This window comes from Chelonoidis abingdonii, chromosome 9 (assembly GCF_003597395.2).
Source record: "Chelonoidis abingdonii isolate Lonesome George chromosome 9, CheloAbing_2.0, whole genome shotgun sequence".
NCBI classification, from domain to species: domain Eukaryota; kingdom Metazoa; phylum Chordata; order Testudines; family Testudinidae; genus Chelonoidis; species Chelonoidis abingdonii.
The window spans coordinates 42,966,725-42,988,365 of record NC_133777.1 but is presented as its reverse complement, the minus strand read 5'-3'; the positions used below and the strand labels follow the sequence as shown (position 1 = coordinate 42,988,365).

The window sequence follows — 21,641 nt, the reverse complement described above, 5'->3', positions numbered from 1 at the left end:
GACCTCCACTGACAGGAACCCCCTAGAGCCTGGTGTTTCCAAACCCTGGGGTCAACAAACTCCCCCACTGCAGGGGTCCGGGGCCCAGCCATGCACTGTAGCCAGTGCAACCCTGGAGCCCCCAGAACAGGTACCACTGGGGCCAACATGGCATCAGAACCTACCCTGGCCCTCCACGCAGCCAAGCTAGGGGTGGGGTCCTGGGGCTGCATGTGTATCTCCTACCTGCGACGAGCCAGGGCACAGCCTGGCCACGCGCCTAATGCAACTCGCCCGCCCCACTCAGGGGAACCCGGACTGCACCACTACACAGACACGCGGCTCGGGGAAGAATGGGAGCTCCTGGACGGTATCACTGCCGAGAGGAGCTACAGGTGAGCCAGCGCAGCCTCACACGTGCGCAGGTGTATTCTGCTTACGTGACTGCACGCCGCCATGTTGGAGGGCCGAAGACGCTCAGCGCATGCGCAGTCTCACTCTTCTTGCCTCTGCCCTTTAAAAGCTGCCAGGCGGCCGGAGCCCGGCCCCATAGAGGGAAATCGCGGTGGGTGGGGACGGCGCGATGGCGGAGAGCAGTGAGACGGCTGTAAGTGTTCTCTACTGCCGCCCCGGTTCTTCCCCCACACTGGGAGCCCATATTCTCCCGCTTTGGGGGCGTCTGGGGCAGGGGAGAGCTCCCTCTATGTGGTGTCAGGACATCATCTCCTGGACAGCTGCCTTGCCCCACCTGGAGCCCCCTGGCCTACCTGGCAGTCACCCCTTGGCCTGTTCCAGCTGCTCTGCCCTTTGGCTCTGCCTCTCAGACCCCAGGTGCCTGGCTGTGCAGGGAAGGGGGCAGTTACCAGCCCCCAGGCAGCCACTGGCCCTGACAGGTGCCCTAGGCAGGGGAGCAGTGAGGCTTCTGCGTGGGGAACTCCCAGCAAGGGCAGAGCTACTCCCCTTGGCCCCAGGTGAGTCCCCTGGTGCGGTGCTGAGTCAAGTGCCCATGCATGCCCAGCCACTGGATGGTGCTTCTTGGGCTATGGTTGTGTAGCCCCAGATGACCAGTGTGACTGACTTGATCACTCAGTGGCTCCAGCCCTGCTCTAACTAGTTAGGCCAGTATCTTGGTCCTCTCATAGGATGTCTGTCCTGCTGTCTAGTCTGGAGTTCGCTTTCCCTAGCTCACAGCCTGGTCCTTGGTTTTGTGTCTCAGCCCTTCCCAGACTGAGGCTCCTTGTCCCAGTTTAGAGTCTAATGGTGTTAAGCTAAAGGGCCTCTCCATGGCACTGAGCTAGGATTATCTCTGCTCCTTTTCATGTCGTATAGATTCAGCTACTGCTTTGTGAGGCTGGTTGTCAAATCCACCTCTCCTCCTTCATCCAAACTCCTCTTTCCAGTTGCCTCTTGGGCAGTCCTCTGGATGTCCCACCACTACTTCCCCCTCATCAGGACAGAGCTTCTTACTGTTTCCCCATCAGGTAGCTTCACACCTCTCCCCATCCCCCAGGCCTATGATCTGGGCAGCCTCTTGACTCTTCTCCCCCATATCCAGCCTCTTGATAGAGCCTGTCTTATGTCCCCCTTTCCCTGCTGTCCTCGTAGCTAAGCCCCTTCTCCATGTAGTGGTCACTTCTTGCTTTTATCACAGTAACTCCTCTCTGGCCTTCCCTCTTCTGCTCCCTGGGGTCTGTCGAAAATGCTGCTACTGAAGATCCTTTGTTCTGCTGCTGTTCAAACTACATCACTCCCTCCATTGGCTCCCTGGTTCATTGCATCAGATTTGCACACTTCCTCCTCTGGGTCCAATATCAGTGCGGCTGTCTCTGACCCCCTTGGTGGATTAATCTCAGCCCCTTGACCAATGTAGGTTCTGCAGAATCCTCATGGTTGCCAAGCAAACCTTCTAAAGGGGACTCGAGTGAAACCAATGCACAATTGTCCCTCTGAGTCTGTAGACAGTGTTAGCTTTGAGGAGCATGAACTTCCCTCATCAACGTCAGCTGGGCAATAACTCTTAAACCTACCAGTGATACTTTGAGAGCTACATTTTCATCTAGTGCAGGTGTAGAACTGGGCTTCTAATTTGTGCAAGTACAGCAGTTGTGTACAAACTGAGGAACTGCACATGCCAATGACTAGTTCAACAAAAGGACAGACATAACTTTGTTTCTAACAGCTCTGGCCTTGCTTTTCCCACTCAGTGACATGCTGCATGCAACAGGAGCTTTGCTGTCTGAGATCCCGGTCCTCCAACTTGTACCATGTGCGTGGATCCTGTGCCCACACAGAACTCTCTTAAAGTCCACGTGGATTCTCTGAGTCTCTGAAACACATTGTAGGCTCTGGGCCCCACAGTTAATTTCTACTGAAGCAGCGTGAACTTCCCATTGATTTTAGTGGAGCAGCTGAGAGATTAAAAACCAGTAGACTTCCATCACCCTTCCAGCTAGTGCTTGGAGGTGCCAGGAGTCTGGGGTTAGCAATAGGCAGGGCTGTCTCCAGGCACTAGCGAAGGAAGCAAGTGCCTGGGGCAGCCAATAGAAAGGGGCGGTACTCCATCCGTTATTGGGGCGGCATGTCCGGGTCTTCGGTGGCAATTCAGCGGCGGGTCCTTCGCTCCCTCTCTTCCTCTTCGGCAGCACTTCAATTGGATTTTTCTTTTCCTTTTTTTTTTTCCTTTGCCGCTTGGGGTGGCAAAAAAGCTGGAGCCGGCCCTGGCAGTAGAGGCTGTGAGAGATCTCTAAATACCTGTTAGCCAGCAGGACATGCCCCGTCTGGGGTTTGATGAGAGGGCGATCTTTGCCAATAATATGGCATTAGTTCAGCACCCCTTCTTTGGTTGGGGGAGTGGATGGGTGCTCACCCCCCTCTCTGGCTTGGGGCAGGTCAGGATGCCTGTCTCCTTACTAGCTGGCTCCTGGAAGGAGCAGGGATGCCCTACTCCCCATCTCGCTCTGTCTCCTAGATCCTAGAAGACTACCTTCTGGCAGAAGATGCTCCTTTGCTGGAAGAAATGGCGGAGGAAGATGAGGAGATTGACCTGTACAATGAAATGACCTTTGGGTTAGGTAGGGCTTGGAGGCAGCAGGAGAGGAGGAGCATCAGGGCCTGGGGGGTGAGCAGGCTTTGGAAAGCGAGGGCAGTGGGGAATACGAAGGTTGGGCAGCCGGGGTTGTGACATGGGCTTGTTGGGAGGTGTTGAAGGCTGGGGCTTGGGGGTGTCACCTGCGGGAGAGATTGCACACCTGGGGAGTTGCTTTCTGAAGCAGGAAGCTCAAAGGTCAGTTTCCCAGCATCTAGCTCCCCCTGTTGGTCAGGGCAGCATCTCTCCCAGTTCACACTGGGTGCACCACAGGCAGTGGAGCTGTTGTGGAATCCCCCAGCTCCCTGTCCCTGACTGGAACCCTCCTTTCTTTCCTCCAAAGATCGAGACTCCATGGAAGAGGAAGTGGCAAAAGCCCCAGCTCCTCCAGATAAAGGCCCAGAGCTGAGTCTTGTGGGCGAAAATGAGGCAGCAGTGGTGGCAGAGGTAGCAGTGGAGGAGGAGGAGGAGGGGGAGTGCAAGGCCACTGAGCAGCCTGGCCTGGGGGCAGAAGAGGAGGAGCCCATGCTGGAGGAGATGGAAGAGGCAGGGGAAGAAGGTGAGGCAGAGCCTGGCGCTCGGCGTGATGACTTTGCTGACATGGAGGAGGAGATAGGGGTAGATGAACATGAGGAGGAGGAGGAAGAAGAGGAAGAGGAGGAGGAGGAAGAAGAGGAGGAAGAGGAAGAAGAGGAGCAGCATGAGGAGGACAACGAAGAGCAGAATGATCTGGGAGACCCAGCAGTGATGAGAGCTGTGCACAGCAAGCCCCCGCTGGAGGTGAGAAAGGCGGGTGGGGGCTCCAGAAGGGTGTGTGGATTTAGTCCTTTCTCCACGAGTGTTTGGGGAGTGGTGCTGTCTCCTCCCAGCTCTCTGGGCAGGGGGTCCCGCCCTCCCATGGCCAGCAGGATTCTCCTCATTAACTTCAGCAGTCCCTAGGAACTGGGAAGATATCAACTGAGGTGGGGAGGGGGGGTCTGCCGGGAGATGGCCACGTGCATTTCCCCTTCCTCTCTCTGACCCCAGGGTCAGCCATTCTGGGATTGAGGACAGATCCCTGCCCATGCTAGCAGCAAGTGATTCCCCCGCAGTCTCCCTAGGGCAAGTCCCCTTCCCTCTCCCACAGGTCCAGAGGGAGGCAGGGAAGCTGAATTCCCCAGACCCCAGGGACTGAGTGCAATTCTTCTGTGCCCTGCAGAGCCTGGACTCAGCAGTTCTTGACAGCAGGATCGGCTCCACCTGGGGAGAGTTCGAGGGTGATGACTTGGTAAGAGTGAAGTCACCTTCCCCCTGCCTGGCCCGGTCCGCCCCCGTCCCCTTCCCTGGAGTGCTGCTGGCTGGGGGAGGGGGGATGGGAGGAGCTGGGGACTCCCCCACAACCAGTGCTCCTGCACCTCACAGGATCTCCTCTAGGGAGGGGCCTGGGACTGGAGCAATGGGGAACTTCAGTCACTGGCCCTGCACCTGCAGCACCTACAGCTGGAAGAGACTAGGGTGAGTGGCTGGGAGCTCCCCTGATAGTTGTAGCTCCTACAGTGCCTCCTGCTGGAAAAGGCCAGGCCTGGAGTAGCTGTAGGTTCACCCACAGTGCTTCTAAGCTGTCCTCTGCAGTGCCTCCCGCTGGCAGATGCTGGGACTACAGCTGTTCTTTCCTTCCTGCTCCCTCCACCTTTGTTCGGTGAGTCTTTCCCTCGAGCCTAACTACCAGTGCCTTTCAGATGGCTGCAGATTCAGGTACATGGATCTCATCCCCAAGCAGCATCCTGTCACACCACATGTTGGAGGTGAGCATCACCGTTTGCTTTCTCCCCATATCCAGAAGAGGGCATCACTGGGCACTGTGAGCTTGGAACTATCCAATGCTCTGGAGCCATCAAGCTGCCTAGGCTGGAGGTCCCCTCCCCTTCACCCCCCTGAACATCCAGGGATCCAAAACCCAAACCAAAGGGCTTGCTGAGTTTCAGGCAGGGGCTGATACATGGGACTGATGGATATGGTGGGGGAGCGTCCCAAGGGTGGGCGAGAACTGGTATGGCCTGCAGGCAGAGGGCTCTTTCAGGCTGAAGGTGCTGTAGGAATGTGGAAGGGTTCCAGGCCTGGTGATTAATGGAGAATGGGCTTTGGTGGCCCCAAAGGAGTTTGGAGGCATGGAATAGACTCCTCTGTCCCATCCCCCTGAGCAGGGCTGGCTTTAGGCCAATTCCACCAATTCCCCGGAATTGGGCCCCGCGGCCAGTGAGAATCTCTTCCCTGGCTAGAGGCGCCTTTTTAATTTTTACTCACCTGGCGGCACTCCGGGTCTTCGGCAGCACTTCAGCAGTGGGTCCTTCGCTTGTTCTGGGTCTTCGGCAGCACTTTGGCAGCAGGTCCTTCAGTGCCGCCGAAGATCTGGATTGAGTGAAGGACCTGCCGCCGAAGTGCTGCTGTAGACTTGGAGCACCATCCGATGAGTACAAGTCCCACGTGTTTTGGTTTTTTTTGTCTTTCCTGCCAGGGCCCCATCGAAACTGTTCGAATTGGGCCCTGCACTTCTTAAAGCCGGCCCTGCCCCTGAGGTGGGATTGGTGCAAAGATTTGTGGGAGAAGGTACCTGCTCTGCAGAGCTCCTGTGCCCTGCTAGAGCCGAGTTGATCCTGTGATGGAATTTGGGAGCTCTGTGGGGAGGTCATATCCCCCGCTGCAGAGCATCTTGTGGTCTCGGGAAAGCAGCCGGCCCTTGCTATGCTTTGGGGAGTGCATCAGCTCCACAATCCCTCTAGCAGCACCACAGCTGGAGGTGCTTGTGTGCAGAGCTTGCCCCTACTCCACTCCATTGTGACTCCAGACCCCAGGGCTGGCTGGCTTTGTGGCCTACAGGCAGGTATATACAGCTGCTTTCCAAAGCAGGGATTGTCCAGCTATCTGCCCACCCAGGCTCACATGAGCCTGCCCTAGGGGTGACCCCGGGAATGTCTGCCCTGTCTCACTGCTGATCCCTTCAGTTGATGCTCCCAGCTCCCTGGGATTGTGGCGGACTCAAGAGCCCATCTCACCTGGTTTGGGTGCAGGCAGTGCTGGCTGAAACCAGTCCTTGGGGCTGCCAGGGTTGTCACTCTCCCTCCAGCAGTGGCCTGCTATACCCTGAGGTACAGCAGAAAGGCTCTATCTTTGTCTCCCCTGTAGGACAAAGCCATTCTCCAGGCATTGGACAGGGGCCCCCCCATGTCGCATATGAACCTGGACTTCCTTGTCTCCCCAGCGCAGAGGGGGTACCTGGGCTCCCCTGGACTCAAGCGCCCAGACTTCAGAATGATGTCCCCAAAATCCTTCCCTCAGCGCTTTATGCGGCAGGTAAAGTGACTTTCTACCTTCTGCCCTTCATTCCCCTGCTCCTGTGTCCCTGCTACACCTCTGTTGGTCCCCTCTGCCCTGTGTCACTTTGGGGTCACTCTGCCCCATGCTCTGGGCCATCCCTCACAGCAGTGCTGCTCCAACAGTGTCTGTCTTGCATGTGCTATTTACAGCATTGATGCTGAATGCTGCCGGGCAAGCTGCAGGGCAGGGCCTGATGCTGGCCCAGTCAGCCTGCTGCAGTCCTGCTTCCAGTATCAGAGGGGTAGCCGTGTTAGTCTGTATCCGCAAAAAAAACGAGGAGTCTGGTGACACCTTAAAGACTAAAAGATTTATTTGGGTATAACCTTTCATGGGTAAAAAACCCACTTCTTCAGATGCATCTTTAAGGTGCCACCAGACTCCTGCTTCCAGTAACATTCCTGTCTCCTGTCCTGCAGCAGTCTCCCATGATGCCCCGCTCCATGGGCTCCCCTCGACCATACACGCCGCCCCGCAGAGCCTCGCCTCTCTTCACCCCCAATCAGGTAACACCCCAAGCTGCTGCTTCCGTCCCAGCCCAGGGCCTCTCAGGAAGCTTTGGCCATTCCAATCTGCACCCGTACACGTGTCACTGGAGCTGATCAGCCCATCTCCCACTATGGCAGCGCTGGAGAGTTTGGGGAAGGTGTCAAGGCTTATTGACCTGGCTGCTAGCACAGCTCTATGCTGGGAAGAGGGAGGCATTTCTTCTGATCAAGCCCTAGCCTGAGGAATCTTTCTGCCCTGAAATGGCAGGATCAGCCCTTGTAACATCATCCTGGTCCCTGTCTCTGCAGGTGCTGCTGTCTGGTCCTTCTTAGTAACTTACTAAGCTGTTCTCCTCCAGCAGGCAGTTCCACAGGTGGTTACATAAAGAATCACTTCCTTTATCCCATCTCAAATGCTCTGCCTTTTAATCCCAAGTGCCCTTTTCTGTTATCTCATGGGGAAAGGAAATAGTCCCCTGCAGAGCCATTCTCTTACAGACCTCTCTTCTCTTCTTTCCAAATGCCTTAGCCATCCGCAATGTCTCCTCTGGGATCCTGCCCCCACCCCCAACACGTTACCGCTCCTGAGGATGTTCTCCTGGAGCCATAATCCTTGTCCCCTGTGCCTCACTCAGTCCTGCTCTCCTCTGTTGGATGAGGTGGGCAGCATCAAGTACAGTACATAGGGGAGGAGCTAGAGGGTGGCCTGGGGCATATTGTGTGGAGAGTTCGCTCTAGGCCTCAGCCAAAGTCCTATCTTCAGTTCCAGGCATCATGCTTTGGAAAAGACCAACAGGGAGGTTAGAGAACAGCATGGACAGGGCAAGTAGGGGCAGGCTGAACCAGCAGCAGGACACAGGGCAGGGAAGAGTGTCTTTAGGAGCCATTCAGGGCCTGGAGCTGGGCCCCACGTTGGGCACAGTTACCCCTGGAGTACGGGTTGAAGGGGATCGGGCCGGATCCCTGGAGCCACTAATAGGTCACCCAACTCCTCCCCTGGTGCTGGGGCAGCAGAGACTATGTTTGCTGGTTGTCAGCATGATGCTGAAGTCCCAGCTGTGGTCTGTGTAATGGGGCTGAGGACAGGATCCCGACAGGGCCTCGAGGAACAGCTGGGAGCAGGAATTTTCAGACCTGATGGGCAACTAGGGCAGTGTCTGTCAGTCACTAGGGGGTGCTGCTCACATGAGTGACTGGAAATCGACCCACAACAAAACTCCTCCAGCATCGGATGCTTCCTGGCCATGCCGGGCAGTTGCATGGGGGAGGGGTGAAGGAGCTCCATCCTGCCATGCAGCATGTGCCGCTCTCATTAGCATGCAGCAGGGTGCAGAGGAGGAGGCAGCTCCACTGCAGCATGCAGGGGGGCAGGGAGGAGCCAGCACCTCTGGCCATGGGGCATTCCACTCCTTCTCCCTAATGCCAGGTGAACGAAAGTGCCCCACATCCATCCTGGCCCTTCAAGGGCTCCTGGGTTTCTTGGTTAGGGGAAGAGGGAGCTTCGGCTCTGGAAATCTAACCCTTGTCTCCTCTTTCAGAGCTCGGGGTATGTGTCTCCGACCCCCTTTAGGCCCATGTCACACAACATCAGCACCCCAGCGCAGCCCCTGGCCATGCACTTTGGCCCCATGTCTCCCTCTCTGGAGCCCCCTCTCTTCTTCAGTCCTCCAGCCGGCTGCCAGCTGAAGTTCAGGTACCATGGAAGGGGGCAGGATCCCTGTGACCAAAGCGTCCAGGGCTCCAGCCTGTTTGATTGTGGGGGCAGGGAGAGCGGCTAATCTCACAAACCGGACTTGGGCCCAAGTCTGGTGATTGAGGTTGGATTGTATAGCTGGTGCATGCTCTGAAATGGGAGCTGGGCACCAGGGCTCCTACCAGAGCTGAGGCTAAGGAGGCATTGTGGCCTGTGAACCCCAAAGAGATTTGAGGTTCAATGTTGCAGCCCTCCCACCTTATGGCTAAAGATCATGGGGGTGGGACTAGAACCCGTGCTGCTGCTCTTTAATTAGCCAGCAGGCTGGCTGGGACATCCCCTGGATCCTCCAGGAATGGGCCCAGGTCACCCCCAGGGCAGCGGGGGGAAGAGACAGGGCACCCCCCTCCAGGGCCCCTTGCAGCTCCAGATGCAGAGCTCCCGCTCTGGAAGGCAGTGGCCTGAGTCTGGCCTGGTGTCAGAGGCCCCCTCCTCCCCTCCAGCTTTGCCCCCAGCTATCTTCATTACAATATCTTCCATCAGCCATTCCTGCTGCTGGCCTCATCCCCGCCACCTGTCTTTCATTGCAGTGTGCCCAGCCACATGACCCAGCTGCACCCTCAGCATCAGCGGATCCTGAATCAGCGGCAGCAGCGAGGGCAGGTGCAGAGGTGAGCTAAGGGGCAGGGAGGAGAGAGACTGGGAGCACAGTCGGCACATGGTGAGATTGGCACAAACCTAAGCCTGGCACCCTGGTACTCCTAGCTGTGTAGGTGCAGCTTGCTGACAGGGTCCAGACATTTCACTCCAGGCTACTCGCTGCTCTCTCTAGGCTGCAGTGCCTTTCCAGGGCTTCCTCTGGAGCTTTCTCAGCTAGGGACCTGGGGGGCAGCTGAGCCCCTAGGAGATGGACTAGGCTGTGAGTGCCATGCCCAGGGCAAGGAAGCTTGAGATCTCTCCCCCTAGATGTTTGTTTCTGTGTCCTGCTGTGATCCTGGTTGTGTACAGGAGGTCACGGAGCCCCAGGCTGGCCCACTGTGATCCCAGGGTCATGGTGGGGGGCAGGGGGAGAGAGAGAGACTGGAAAGCATATGCCAACTGCTGTATTCTTAATAAATGCAGCATGTTGCCTTTTCCCCTATAAAAAAAAAAAATCTCGTGTGCTTTGTTTAAGCATAACATCACGGAGCCCCAGACTGACTCACTGTGATCCCAGCCGGGGGTTGTGTACAGGGGGTTATGGAGCTCCAGGCTGCCTCACTGTGGTCTGCGGCTGGCACAGAGCATAGCAGTGGCCTGAGCAGCTGTGGCCCTGTGATTTGTCCTAGGCTCTGTGCACCTGCTGCCTGTAAAGGGGCACCTTGCCACTAATGTGGCACCAGTCAGGGGGTATCTGGCAGTGCCTGCTCTGGATTCCCCCTGCCTTTCAGGCCTCCACCCAGCTGGGGACCTGCCCTGGTGGTGGGGTAGCTCTCATTCCCTGGGCCCTGGCACTCCCCACATATCGGTTCCTCAGCCCTAGTCTCCTCATGCTCCTCCCTCCATGTACGTGGCTGGAAATACTCCTATTGGGGGTGTGCAGGCTGGCCTTCCCCAGGTTGGGTTGAGACTCAGGCAGATCTGCCAAGGGTGCTGGGTGGGCAGGGGGACTCAGACATGAGAAGTGGCTGGAGAGAGGGCCAGCTGTATGTGAGGAGGGCTCTGTCCATGATTCCATTCCCCTCCCCGCACTGGCACTGGCACCGCCACCAGCTCAGCTCCAGGGTGGAGGAGCTGACCCACCTGGGGGGAGGTCAGGAGGGGACTGGGGGCTGGTCTATGCCAGGTGCGCAGCACAGGGGCTGGAGGGGAGCAGCCAGCAGAATCATCTGAACCAGAGGATCTTTCACCTCCTTGTGTTCAGTGCTCTCCCTCCCATCCCAGGGGCCCTTGTGCTCCCCACATATTGGTTCCTCTCTTGCTAGGCCTTCCCAGGGCCTGTGTAGTCTCCTTGCTACTGCCTGTGTCTCTAGACAGAAGCCTGATGTGAACCCATTAATGGATGGGGGGTTGGCCCAACGGGAGCAGCTGGTTGCTGCAGATGCTGCCCTAGGCAGAGTCTCCAGGGAGTAACGCTGGGGTATGATTCCTGCCCTGCAGCATCTCCCCCAAGAAGGCATGGTCCCTGAAGGCGGATCCCTATTCTGGGCTCATGACACGCAAGGAGAAGGATTGGGTGATCAAAGTGCAGATGATGCAGCTGCAGAGTGAGAATCCTCACCTGGATGACTACTATTACCAGGTGAGCGGGGGACTGGGGTGTGAGGGGAATCCGATGCCTCTTCTCCCTAGAGTGGGCAGAGACCTCCCTGGCTGGGTGGAGCTTGAGTTTCCCCCAGAGCCCCAGCTAGGCAGACCCCACTATTCCAAGGCTGATCTCCAGCTAGGTCGGTTCTGCCATGCAGGATCCAGCTCTGCCCCAGCTGTTAGGGTGGAGGAGGGTGCTCGTGCCCTGTCCTGACACTGGCCATCCCTGGAGCATGGGGCCTGATGAGGAGGATGCAGGGGGCAGCCAGAAGCCCTGGACTGAAAGCAGAAGCAGGAGAATTAGACTGGCCAGACTGGCCCCTCTTGGTGCAGACAGACCAATTAAACAGCTCCTCCCCCTAGCAGGAGTTCTGGGGCTGATGTTGGACTGGGTGGAGCCCTTCCCCCTCTGGCCCACTGCAAGGGCATCATAACCTTTGTAAAAGGGGGGATGCAGGGGCAAAACCGAAGTGCCCCCTCCCTCTCCTGGGCTTGCTGCTCCAGTGGTGAGCCAGCTGCCCTCTTCTGGTGTCACAGCGGCCCCTAGTGGATGAAACTTGTAATTGCAGCACTTCCCTGGCAGAATCTATTATTCTGCAGGGAAGAAAAAGCAGCAGCGGACATGAATCCAGCTGTTATGTTTCTTTTCTTAAAAAGTGGGAGGTGGGAGGGTCAAGGACCTCTAGTCCCCTGGTGCCAGTGGGCCACAGCTACTGCAGCGCGCTCAGCCCCATAGCAGGCCTGTGCCCAGCCTGCTGCCTCCTCTCACAACTGCTTTGCCATCCTGTCCTTCGCAGGCCTATTACCACAGGCTGGAGCGGAAGCAGGCAGAGGAGGAGCTGCTTGGGGGGCGCAACAAGCAGGAACCCCCCAAGCTGGTGACGCCGTACATCCAGAAGATGGAGATCTACGACTCTGGTAAGGATGAAGGGAAGGGCACTGCCTGAGGCAGGCAGGAGGGGCCCTGGGTGGGCTCTCAACATGTCTGCCTCTCTTTCAGTGGTGCGGATTGCAGGCTCGCTGGGCCAGGTTGCCATGTCTACGTGTTACAGCCCTCGTAGGGCCATTGATGCCGTGCACCATGCCCTGCAGGAGGAGGTACGTGCGGAGTGGCCGTGCTCCCCTGAGCCTGCCCCGGCCCTCTGTGCAGCCACTAGGTGGGAGCTTTCTTAGTGCCTTAAAGCTTCCCAGAGGACATTGGGACCCCTGCACTCTTCTGTAGCTACTCTGGCTAGTGAGGCTCCAGCACCTGTGGCTCTGGCTCTGTCACTGGTGAGATCAGCCCAGCACTGGGGATGGGTCAAGTAGCCGGGTCAGGTGGGGTCAGCTCCTGGGCTTCATGCAGTCTGACAGGAGCCCTTTGAAGTGCTCCCCATGTGGGTTACTCAGTGTTCTGCTGCCATCACATCCCATCAAGCCTGGTAGTAGCTTGGGGACAGCACTGTGGCCTGGAGGCCGCTGTGTTTTGTGGTGATTGTAACTGGTTGTCTCCCCTTCTCCCTTCTGGATCCAAAGGCTGCGGGGAACCAGCGACTTCGGGCACTGCACAGAATTGAGAAGGTGAGAGGGTGCCTCGGGCACAGCCATGGCTTCTGGGCAAGATGTTTCCCCTCCAGCTGACGTGCTGGAGGGAGCAAGGGCAGAGGAACAGCGGTGGAAGAAGGGTTCATTAGAAGCTGGATATCGGCTCTCTCCAACTTCTGCAAACCCCGTGTGGCCTGGATCTTGGCGTGTCCGGCCTCTTGGGGCAGAGATGCTCGTGGGGAGGGTTAGTGTCAAGTGGGCAGCGAGGGTTTGAGAGACAAGTCAGACAGCGTCTCCAGGCAAAGCCAGGGGATGTTCTGTAGAAGATCCCAGCTTCCATGTGGCTTTGGTGCAGACACTCCCCTCTGCCATATTCATCTGCCTCCTTGAGCCTAGGGCACAGGCTAATCTGAAGAAGGTCAGATTGTCAATGTGGTGGAGGCTGTGGATCAGTGGATCTCTGGCTTCTCCGAGTCCCCTGCAGAGTTCAGAAGTCCATAAGAAACTGTGTATTACAGCTAGTCCAGGAGACCTCAGTGGCTGAGTGAGCACCCCTGGGTGATGGAGGTCCTGGATCCCTGCAGTGAAGGTGGGGTGAGACTTACCTGAGGGTCCCAGCTCCCTCCCCAACGAGCAGTCTCTGTTGTACATAGGAGCTGTGGCTGGGATCTCTTGGGATGTCCCAATTGCTTGTCTCTCACAGCCAGGCAGCTCGCTCCTTGTCACAGGCTGAGTGCTGGAGGAAGAATATAGGGCTACTGTTTATCTGGAGAGGTTCATATGGGATCTCATTATTCCTCCCCCCGGGCCCACCTACTAGCTTCTCTCCTGCTTCCGCAGATGTTCCTGCAGCTGCTGGAAGTGGAGGAGACTCAGCGGAAGATGAACCTGCTGCCCGAAGAGCAGCACCCCCGTTTCCGTGAGAAGAAGAGCCATGAAGTGGGGCGCATCTACCAGGCCCTGAAGATCAGGGCGTGCGACAGTGAGGAGTGAGTTTGCTGGTGCACGTTTGTGCACTGTCCCTGCGCATGGCTGGCCCCTGGGGAAGGGGGCCCAAGGACCATCTGGGGAGGGTAGAGGTACCACCCCCATGGGGAAGCATGCCCCTCACCCATGAAGATGCTGTTCGAACAGCAGATCTCTGGGGCCAGATGGCAATGCCCTGTTCCCTGTCGCTTGGCACTAGTGGGTTTGGGAATCCGAAACATTCCTGTCTTTGCTCAGCACTCCACATCCGGCTGTGTCACATCAAATACTCTGGGGCTAAGCCACTTGATGGGAGTCAGCTCCCCTGCTGGACACTGGGGCCCTGTGCTGCCTTCTCCTGGCTCCTCCTTCCTTCCCACCCCTAAGCCATGCAAACTCCCCTGCCTATTACCCCAGTTCCCTGCTTCCCTGGTGGCACTTTCCACCGCCAGTGGAGCAAGGGTAGGTGGGAGGGTGCTGGGTCCTGCAGGATCTGGGCAGCTCAGGGCTCTCCCTCAGGGAGGCGGAAGACGAGTTCCTGCAGGTCCTTTGTGTGCGGAAGGGGAAGAAACTGACCGCGCGGCTGCTGCCACACCTGGCACGGGAGCAGGCGGAGGAGATCCTGGTCACCGTCACCCGCCACCTGCCTTTCCTCATGAGGAAGGATGCACTGGATGAGGTAATGGCTTGCTAGGGGGTAGGGAGAGGCTGGTCCCAGGATGAGGCAGAATTTCCCCCTCCCCTAAACCACTCCCCTGGAGCGAGCAGGGAATGTGCCATCTGCCTTCAATCCAAACTGGGCCCTAGATCCTAGAGAGGCCATTCTGCAGGCACCAGGTACTGATAAACTGGAGGGAGTCAGGAGAAGGCATCAACCATTGTAGGAAACTGGGGGAATGAGAGGGCTGGCATGAGGCAGAAGGGTCCACCTGGGCAGCATGTCTAGGGCTGGGATCCCAGGGCCCAGCAGGGGTGAGCGATACAGGGTTATAACTAGGGCATTGAGGTGGGGGGCTTGAGAAAGTGGGGATGTAGCCAGGGCTGCAGGGGAAGTCCTGGCTGGCGTGGCCAGGCTGTGGCCTAATCTGCAGATTGCTGTGCCGAAGGGTCCCTTGCTTGGCTGCCCTGGGGAATAGACCGTAGGGTGCAATTCTCCCCAGGCCGATGGGCTGGAGGATCTGTTGCGTCTGGGCCCTGCTTCTGGGCTAGAAGGGGGGCGCTTTATTTACACCTGCAGCTGCCTGGATGAGCTCGCCTGTTTCAGTTGGAAGGGGCAGGTCTCCTGGCCCCAGTGAGCACTTGATAGTGCTCCCTAGTGCCCCCTGCAGGTTGGGTTTGTTCCCCCCACCCCTGTGAGCAGATGCTGTTGCGATTACATGCCAGAGCAGGGAGTAGGGGTTGAGCCCACCTGTATGGTGTCAGGTCTGGGGGCTGGTTTTAACTGCGCTTTCTCCCCTCTCTCTGTGCTGGTGTTTAGTCCCTGCCTGTCCTGTACGGCCCCCTCAGTGAGATGGTGGGCCGGATGACCTTCAGCGAGCTCATTGAGGTCCTGCAGGAGCTGACCAGGCCGCTGGCCGGCTCCACCGAGCTGCCGCTCACCATGACCTTTAAGAACCAGGTGTGTGGACCTGGGTGGGGCAGGAAGTTGGGGCCAGAAGGGCCTCCAGGAGGGGAAGCTGGTGAGCTCAGAGCTGCCTTGGTGGATAAGATTCTGCACCTCTCTCTGGGTGCTCTGGGGTGGGTGCTGGGCCCTGTGGGGGGACCCCTTCCCTCCTGGGACTGGGCCTGCCCTGGCTGTGGCTGCCGTTTCTAACCCATGGCCGCTCCTGTGCTTCCCCGCAGTTCGGGATCTCTCTCCTGTATGCCCTGCTGAGTCACGGCGAGAAGCTGCTCTCCTCCGACATGCCGCTGGAGCCGCACAGCGGGGACTTTGAGAAGTGGTGAGGTGCCACAGGGAGGGGTTCGGCCCAGGTGGCGCCCTGTGGAGGAGGGTGGCTGGGTAGCACACAGCATGCCGTGTTGGCTGGTGTGGGAGGGCAGCTAAGCGCTCACTGGTGGGTTTGTCTCCCCAGGACGGACACAGTGTTCCTGGTTGCCAGGGAGCTGTCCCAAGTGCCCAAGACTGCCCTGGTGGAGCCTCTCTTCCTCCCCAGCAACCTCCTCTCTTTGTTCTGTCGCTACCTGGACAAGCAGACCATCCACCGCCTGGAAGCCAAGATGGAGTGAGTGCTGGTCTCCTGGGCTGTGCTGGGGGGTCTTGGGGCACTGGCTGTGCCTACGCTGTAATAGCTGTCATGCTGACTGGTGCCCATGGCTGCCCGCAGCCGGCGTGCCTGAGCTGCCTGGGGCAGTCACTGGCTTCCCCTGGACTGTTGAGGAGACAGGAAGGGGCGTAGCTCTACTGTCAGAAACACAAGCCAGGCAGAGTCCTTCCAAAGCGGGAAGTGCTGAAGGGTAATGCTGCAAGGTGGGCCCTCTGGCCTGTTGGGCTGGGATCCTTGGGGAGGTGTCTTGTCTTGTGGCTCTCTGAGCTTTGCCCTTCAGGCTGCCCAGAAATCTCTCAGCGTGGTAGCAGGAATGAGGGGGGTGGGCAAGAATTGACCCAACCCAGTGGTCTTTTGGGGCCCTGTGAGTGGCTTGGCTAGGCTGTCAGCATTACACAGCTGTCCTGACGCCCTGGGACGTCCTGGCTCTTCCTACACCAAGGTGGCTCCTTGGTCCAGTCATTTCAAGTGACTGGTTTGTCTGTCTTTCCTGATGGGGGCTGCCTGGCAACCGCCTGCGGCGGGAGTCGTCACAGGCAGAGGGGCCAGGCATGTTGCTGTAACACATCCTGACGGTACCAAGCAAGAGGCCCTTGTAGCAGCATAGCTCTGTCCTGTACCAGACAGTCTGGGCCAGGGAGGGGGGAAATGACTCCCCAGTGGCAGGTGGTCTGACAGTAACATCAGCTGGAGATGAAGCGAGAGCAGCCCCTGAACGCTGCCAACCCAGAACAGTGGGTGTTAGAGCACGGGGCCTGCAGGGGCCATGTCCCAGCTGCTGCATTAGCCCATTCCTAACATGCTGGTCTTGCCCTGCAGGTGCTCCCCTCTGCCCTCGGAGGCTGCCATGCCATGCTGAGACCTCCCAGCCCTGGGAAAGTGGATGAGACCAGCTTCCTGGGCAGTGGTGCCCATCTTCTCAGAGATGCACAGGCAGGGGGCATCACCTTGTGACGTTGTTTCAAATCAGACACTATCCCTGGCACAAGGGGACTTTGTGTTTTTTGCCCTAGCACCAGGAAGAGCAAGACTCAAGGGCTGATCATGGCCCTCTCCAGCGCCGGTGCCTGGGGGCACAGCACAGGGGACACGGGTAACTTATTTGGGCCTCGCCCCGCAGAGGCAAGCACTGGAGCACAGTGGGCGCAAAGCAGATGTGTACAGTGGGCACGGGGAGCACCTGGTGGTGGGCGATTGAGGTTGACTGTGTACAGCACTCGCTAAAATAAAAGCGATTAACAAGACCCCCTGGCCTCAGTATGTGAAGTCTCCAGCTTGGGCAAGCCCCCAGTGTGCTGTAAACAGGGCATGGAAGTGCAGCCCAGAGACCACATGTTCCCACCAAGCTCCTGGCACATTGCTCCTCAGCAGCTGCTCCGTCACATGCCTTCTCTGTGTGGGTACAGCTCTGGTGTGTGCAGCCCTCTCAGAGAACCTGCCTGGGCTGAACTGCCCTAGTCTTGTGTGTTGGCGTGGAGTGGGGTATGTGGAGAGATTTGCTGCCTGAGCTCCAGGCTCTGTAAATGACTGATCGGACTCCTCCCTCTCACATGCAGCACCAAGGCAGGCACACAGGATACCAGCTTACACTGAGTTTGGGGTCAGCCTGGAGAACAGTCAGTGGTGGTATGCTCCCATGGCTCATCTACTCTGGACATAACAATGAGCTGCCACTCACAGGTTTCCTGTCTTCTTAACAGGATTGTCCCACCTCACTACCTGCTTGCTCTGATCAGCTAGGAATTAGTTAATGATGCTGGCAATTTAAAGATAGCTATCCAGGGAGCTGAGCAGAAGCAGATCAGATGTATCTCAAACTTACTGTTGCAGGCCGTCTGCAGACTCAGGCAGACGGCACTACATCAGTTATACTTGGGTCACAGATTGAAAGTTTCCTTCACAACCATGAACTTAATTTTATAATGAAAGTTGAAATTCTGGAGCCTGGGGTTAGACCACTGGATCAAGACTGAGACCTTGGTTCTAATCCTACCTCTGCGCTGATCAGCTGGGTGACCTTGGTAAGTCATATTATCTTGGTCCCTCCCTCCTGTGCCCCCCCCCCCAACTTTGTCATCATGTCTCTTTAGACCAGTGGTTCTCAACCTTTTATCATTGTGGGCTGTATATGCAGCTCTCTGTTATGTGGGCCATATCCATACATACTACCTATATGGCCCGAGAGTCACATGGACCACAGCTGTGTGCTGACTGGGCCATGGGTTGAGAACCAGAGCTTTAGACTGTGAGCTCTGTGGGGCAGGGACTATGTCTCACTAAGTGTTTGTGCAGCACCCAGAACAAAGGGGCCTTGAGCATGACTGGGTCTTCTAGGTGCTACTGGAATACAAGTGGCATTAATTAGATGGCCTCTGCCAAGGGGGAGGAATGGCTCCCAAGCCTGTCCACTCAGCACTGGTACAGTCTCCATCTCCAAGGCGATTGCCCTATTGCTTTCTTAACCACTGGCCAGGCTGAATTTGACACTGATCCCAGGCACACAGTGCAGGGAAGCTGCTGAGCCGGTGGGGGGGGTTGGCGCTCGCATCTGAAGTGAAGCTGCCAAGAGTACAAGAATCGAAAGGAGGTTACTGCACCAGCTCCAGGTGTTGCCAAAAGGAAGCTTGCTCTAGCCGAGGTTGAAGGAGAGAACTGGTGTAAGAGGGAATGTGAGAAGTGGGGTGGTGGAATTTTGCTGGCTAATCAGAGGTGACCCCCCTGAACCTGAAAACAACCCCCCCGCATGCCTGGGCTGCTGCAAGTACCTGCAATGGAGGCCCTTGCCAGGGGCTTGGACTGCCAGAGTCAGCAGTGAAGGGAGTGACACCACAGCAGCACCAGGGCCCAAATCACATTCTCAGTGAAGAATGACAGGAAAAGGAACTTGAAAAATGTTAGCACAGAGGGAGGGAACTGCTTGGTGCTGCTCCTAGCAAGGAAAGGCCAATGCTGAGTGCATAAAGAAGGGTAGCTGAGTCAGGTCTTGCGGCTGAGCGCTCGGGTATGTCCCCAGTGAGGAAGTGTCTGTCCTCACCCACATCATGTGTAGCAATGGGGTGGGGAGAGAAGGCAGGCCACAGCAGACATGTCATGTGGCTCCCCTGCTGCTGCTGCTGGAGGAATATGTAAGACTCTTGCTGCGCTCCTCCAGGGGAAGTGATGGATTGCAGCTTGGTCTGGAAGCTCCCCAGCTCCAAAATCCTCCTGTGAGAGAGTTCTGCTCATGCACTAGGTGGCTGCTAGAATGGGCAGGGACTCAAGTCGTATGTGGCTTGGAGAGGGGAGTGTACCTCAATGCCCAGAGGGGGCCCCGGGGGCCTGTACTCCTGGGCTCCTTTCCTCGCTCAGCCATGACTTGGCTGTGAGGGGTTTACCAAGCACCAGTCTGTGCCTCAGTTTCCTTATCTCAGTTTTAACACAGACTCCTGCCAGACCAGCCCCACGTGGGACTGACTTATAAAAGGAGAAGGAGCTCTCCTTGGGGGCCAGGCCCTTTGGAGGTCTTGGCTCCTAGTGCCTCTGTGGCTGGCTTGGACATTCTCTGTGGAGGGAGTTGGGTAGTAGCAGGTGCACACTCCTTCCCAGGCTCAAGAACTTCATCCTGGTGCCTCCTTATTCAGTAGCCAGTGCCTGCTGTCAATCCCAGAGGGGAAGGAGTGGGTGGTGGGCTTATTGTGTAAAGCAGAGGGAGGGTGAGATGTGGAGTTGGAATGGAATTAGTCAGGAAGTGTCTGTAATGCAGAAGAAGCCAATAGTTTAGGTTTTGGGGATTAAACTTTAATCCAGGAGGTTGAGGGTTAAAAAGATGGGGCAAAGTTGTGTATACAGGGAGGGGGAAGGCTGCGCTGTTCCATTTCTCTCCTCTCTGTGTCATTAGAGTGCAGGTTCTTCTGTCTGTCTCAGGGCTTTATATTACTACTTGCATCACTGTAATATCTGCACACCTTCCTCCTAAAATCAATAGCAAAGCTCCTAGTGAATTTCTTGGCGTTTCTGGCTCTTCTCCCTTTTGGGGGTCAAAACTCAAAAAAAAAAAAAAAAAAAAAAAAAAAAAAAAAATCAAACCACTCCCTACACTTAAAGATTTTATTATTAATTTACTCTGTGTTTAGGCTAGTTTGTTTCAGGGTAACACCTGCTTGGCTGGAGTTACTGTTGTGTGTCATTCTTATGATGGAAAGGCCTTCTCTTTGCAATGTTCCACCAAGGCAGTTAGTCTTAATTCACCTAATCTTCTCTGGAAGACTGCTCCCAAGCAGGATCCCTCGGGCAGAGAATGTTTTGTCCTAGCTCTCATGCTTCATTCTGTGGTGTGAGCTGCATTGTCCCAGAAGAGCACAGCTTTTGTGGTGGTTCGAAGATTGACGTTTGGTCTTTAATGTGGCTGGGGCTGGATCTGTTGTTTTGAATATTAAGCTCAATATCTTAAACTGCCCTAAAGTTCTTCAGCACAAGGCTGTCCCTTGTCTGAGCACTAACGAGCGTGGTTTGCATCCTTCTTTAAAAAAACTCCGTTTATCTAGCATGTGGTGGTATAATGGTGGCTTGTAAGGTGTTAGCAGATCCTCACTATAGTCAGGTAACATTCTACTGATCACAAGCCGCTTATCCAATGAGAGAAGTGTCCCTGTTGTCTTCCCTCCCTACCCCATGAGGGAGTTTCATACGGTGGCCACCCATGAACAATCTCCTACCATCAAGGTCACTTTCTGTATGGAAGAGTTCACCTAAAATTAATCTTCTGGTTCCAAACACATAGGAGCAATACTTGAGTGGAAGGACAATCTCTGAGAAAGGCATCACCCATGAGATTAGTAGCTCTGAGTCTATCTGGGGGGTGGGCACTGCAATATCTACAATCAAGCAGTTCAATGCACTTTTATTTCAAAACTAAACCTCCTCCAGAATCACCCAGTGGTGGGAGGTGTACTTGATCTGAGAACCATTGCTCGTTGTAGTCATGTACATGTTCAGTAGGAAAATACACACAGTCCACAACTACATGAAAAGAACATTTAAGTTAGAAACTCAGCCTCTTGAAACGTTAGAAAAGGCCAGATTTGTTAGTGTGCGTTCTGCCCTGCTGGGCCTCTGGGGTCCTTTAAAATAACATTTATTTTGTACAACTATACCCCACTCCCAATATTGCCTGCAGCATTTGACCCCTTAACCTTCAGCCCAGCCTGCTATAAGACTAGCTATATTAGCTGGATGCTGTGTTGCTGTTGGTCCCAGGATAGCGGGGACACAATCTTTTGAGCTTACACAGAAAGTACTTGAAGGAGAGCTCTGTGTAAGACTGAAAACTTCTGCCCCTCCTCTACCCCCAGATGCTGGTCCAATAAAAGCTATTCCCTCCCCCATCTTGTCTCTCAACAGTAGCTGGAAGCAGAAGTTGGTTTAGATCCCAGTCATGGAAGTGCAGCTGGGTCAGGGAAAGGTTGTGGGGAGCCTGCATAGTTGTACGGAGCCTGACTTGACCTTGATCTCCCCACACCCTGAAGTAGGGGTAGCTCCAGCCCATATCCACCTCATGGTGTCCCTAGAGGTGGGATGGGTTGCTTGGGCCATGTGCTGGATCCGAGGGGGTCGGGGGGGTTGGGTCAAGTTTGCTCCCTTGGGGAGGTAGAGTTGCTCCAGCTCTTATGATGATCTTGAGCCAGCCTTGCTCTCGTGGCCTCTTACTCCATGGCTCCAACCCGTATCGCAGCTCTGGCAGCTCCTGGATAGCCCCAGTATTGTGTCGGGGTGGCGGTGTGAGCTCACCTTTGGTGTGGTGGGGTATTTCACTGCCTTTCCTCTCCTGAGGGAAAAAAGAGAAGCGAAATGGTGCATCTTAACCCTTTCTATCAGAGCAGCCATAATGGTGTGGGACAGAGACAAAGCTCCTCTCGAGCCATAGGGCTTGCCCCCTGCTGAATATTAAAGGCCCACTTCAAACAATGGCAGTGTGAGAGCCTCTCAAAAGAAAGGTCACAAGCTGTTATAAAGGAAAGGGCTGGGCA

The 21,641-nt window shown here is 56.2% G+C and overlaps 1 protein-coding gene across 4 annotated transcripts; it reads left to right on the top strand.

Moving 5' to 3' along the window:
- The first annotated feature begins 491 nt into the window (after positions 1-491).
- Positions 492-16,880, top strand: PATL2 (PAT1 homolog 2). 4 transcript variants are annotated; one of them, XM_075069452.1, is made up of 19 exons: positions 502-586; positions 2,948-3,050; positions 3,408-3,844; positions 4,263-4,331; positions 4,783-4,848; positions 6,308-6,394; positions 6,835-6,921; positions 8,442-8,596; positions 9,187-9,267; positions 10,736-10,877; positions 11,680-11,800; positions 11,883-11,980; positions 12,398-12,442; positions 13,247-13,395; positions 13,892-14,051; positions 14,850-14,990; positions 15,215-15,312; positions 15,445-15,594; positions 16,456-16,880. In XM_075069452.1, exons 1-19 carry the CDS (start codon positions 563-565, stop codon positions 16,493-16,495), a joined length of 2,253 nt encoding a protein of 750 aa, XP_074925553.1. In that variant the 5' UTR covers positions 502-562; the 3' UTR covers positions 16,496-16,880. The 4 variants fall into 4 exon arrangements, with proteins under 4 accessions (XP_032647056.1, XP_074925553.1, XP_032647054.1 ...); XM_032791163.2 differs by having other exon boundaries at positions 503-586; positions 6,227-6,394; XM_032791165.2 differs by lacking the exon at positions 2,948-3,050 and having other exon boundaries at positions 492-586; positions 6,227-6,394.
- The last annotated feature ends 4,761 nt before the right edge of the window (positions 16,881-21,641 follow it).

Excerpts from the sequence above, each read along its gene's own strand:
- PATL2 (XM_032791163.2), top strand. The coding sequence starts at position 563 with ATGGCGGAGAGCAGTGAGACGGCT. Across the intron at positions 4,332-4,782 it reads AGTTCGAGGGTGATGACTTG|ATGGCTGCAGATTCAGGTAC; the intron begins GTAAGAGTGAAG and ends AGTGCCTTTCAG. Across the intron at positions 8,597-9,186 it reads GGCTGCCAGCTGAAGTTCAG|TGTGCCCAGCCACATGACCC; the intron begins GTACCATGGAAG and ends CTTTCATTGCAG.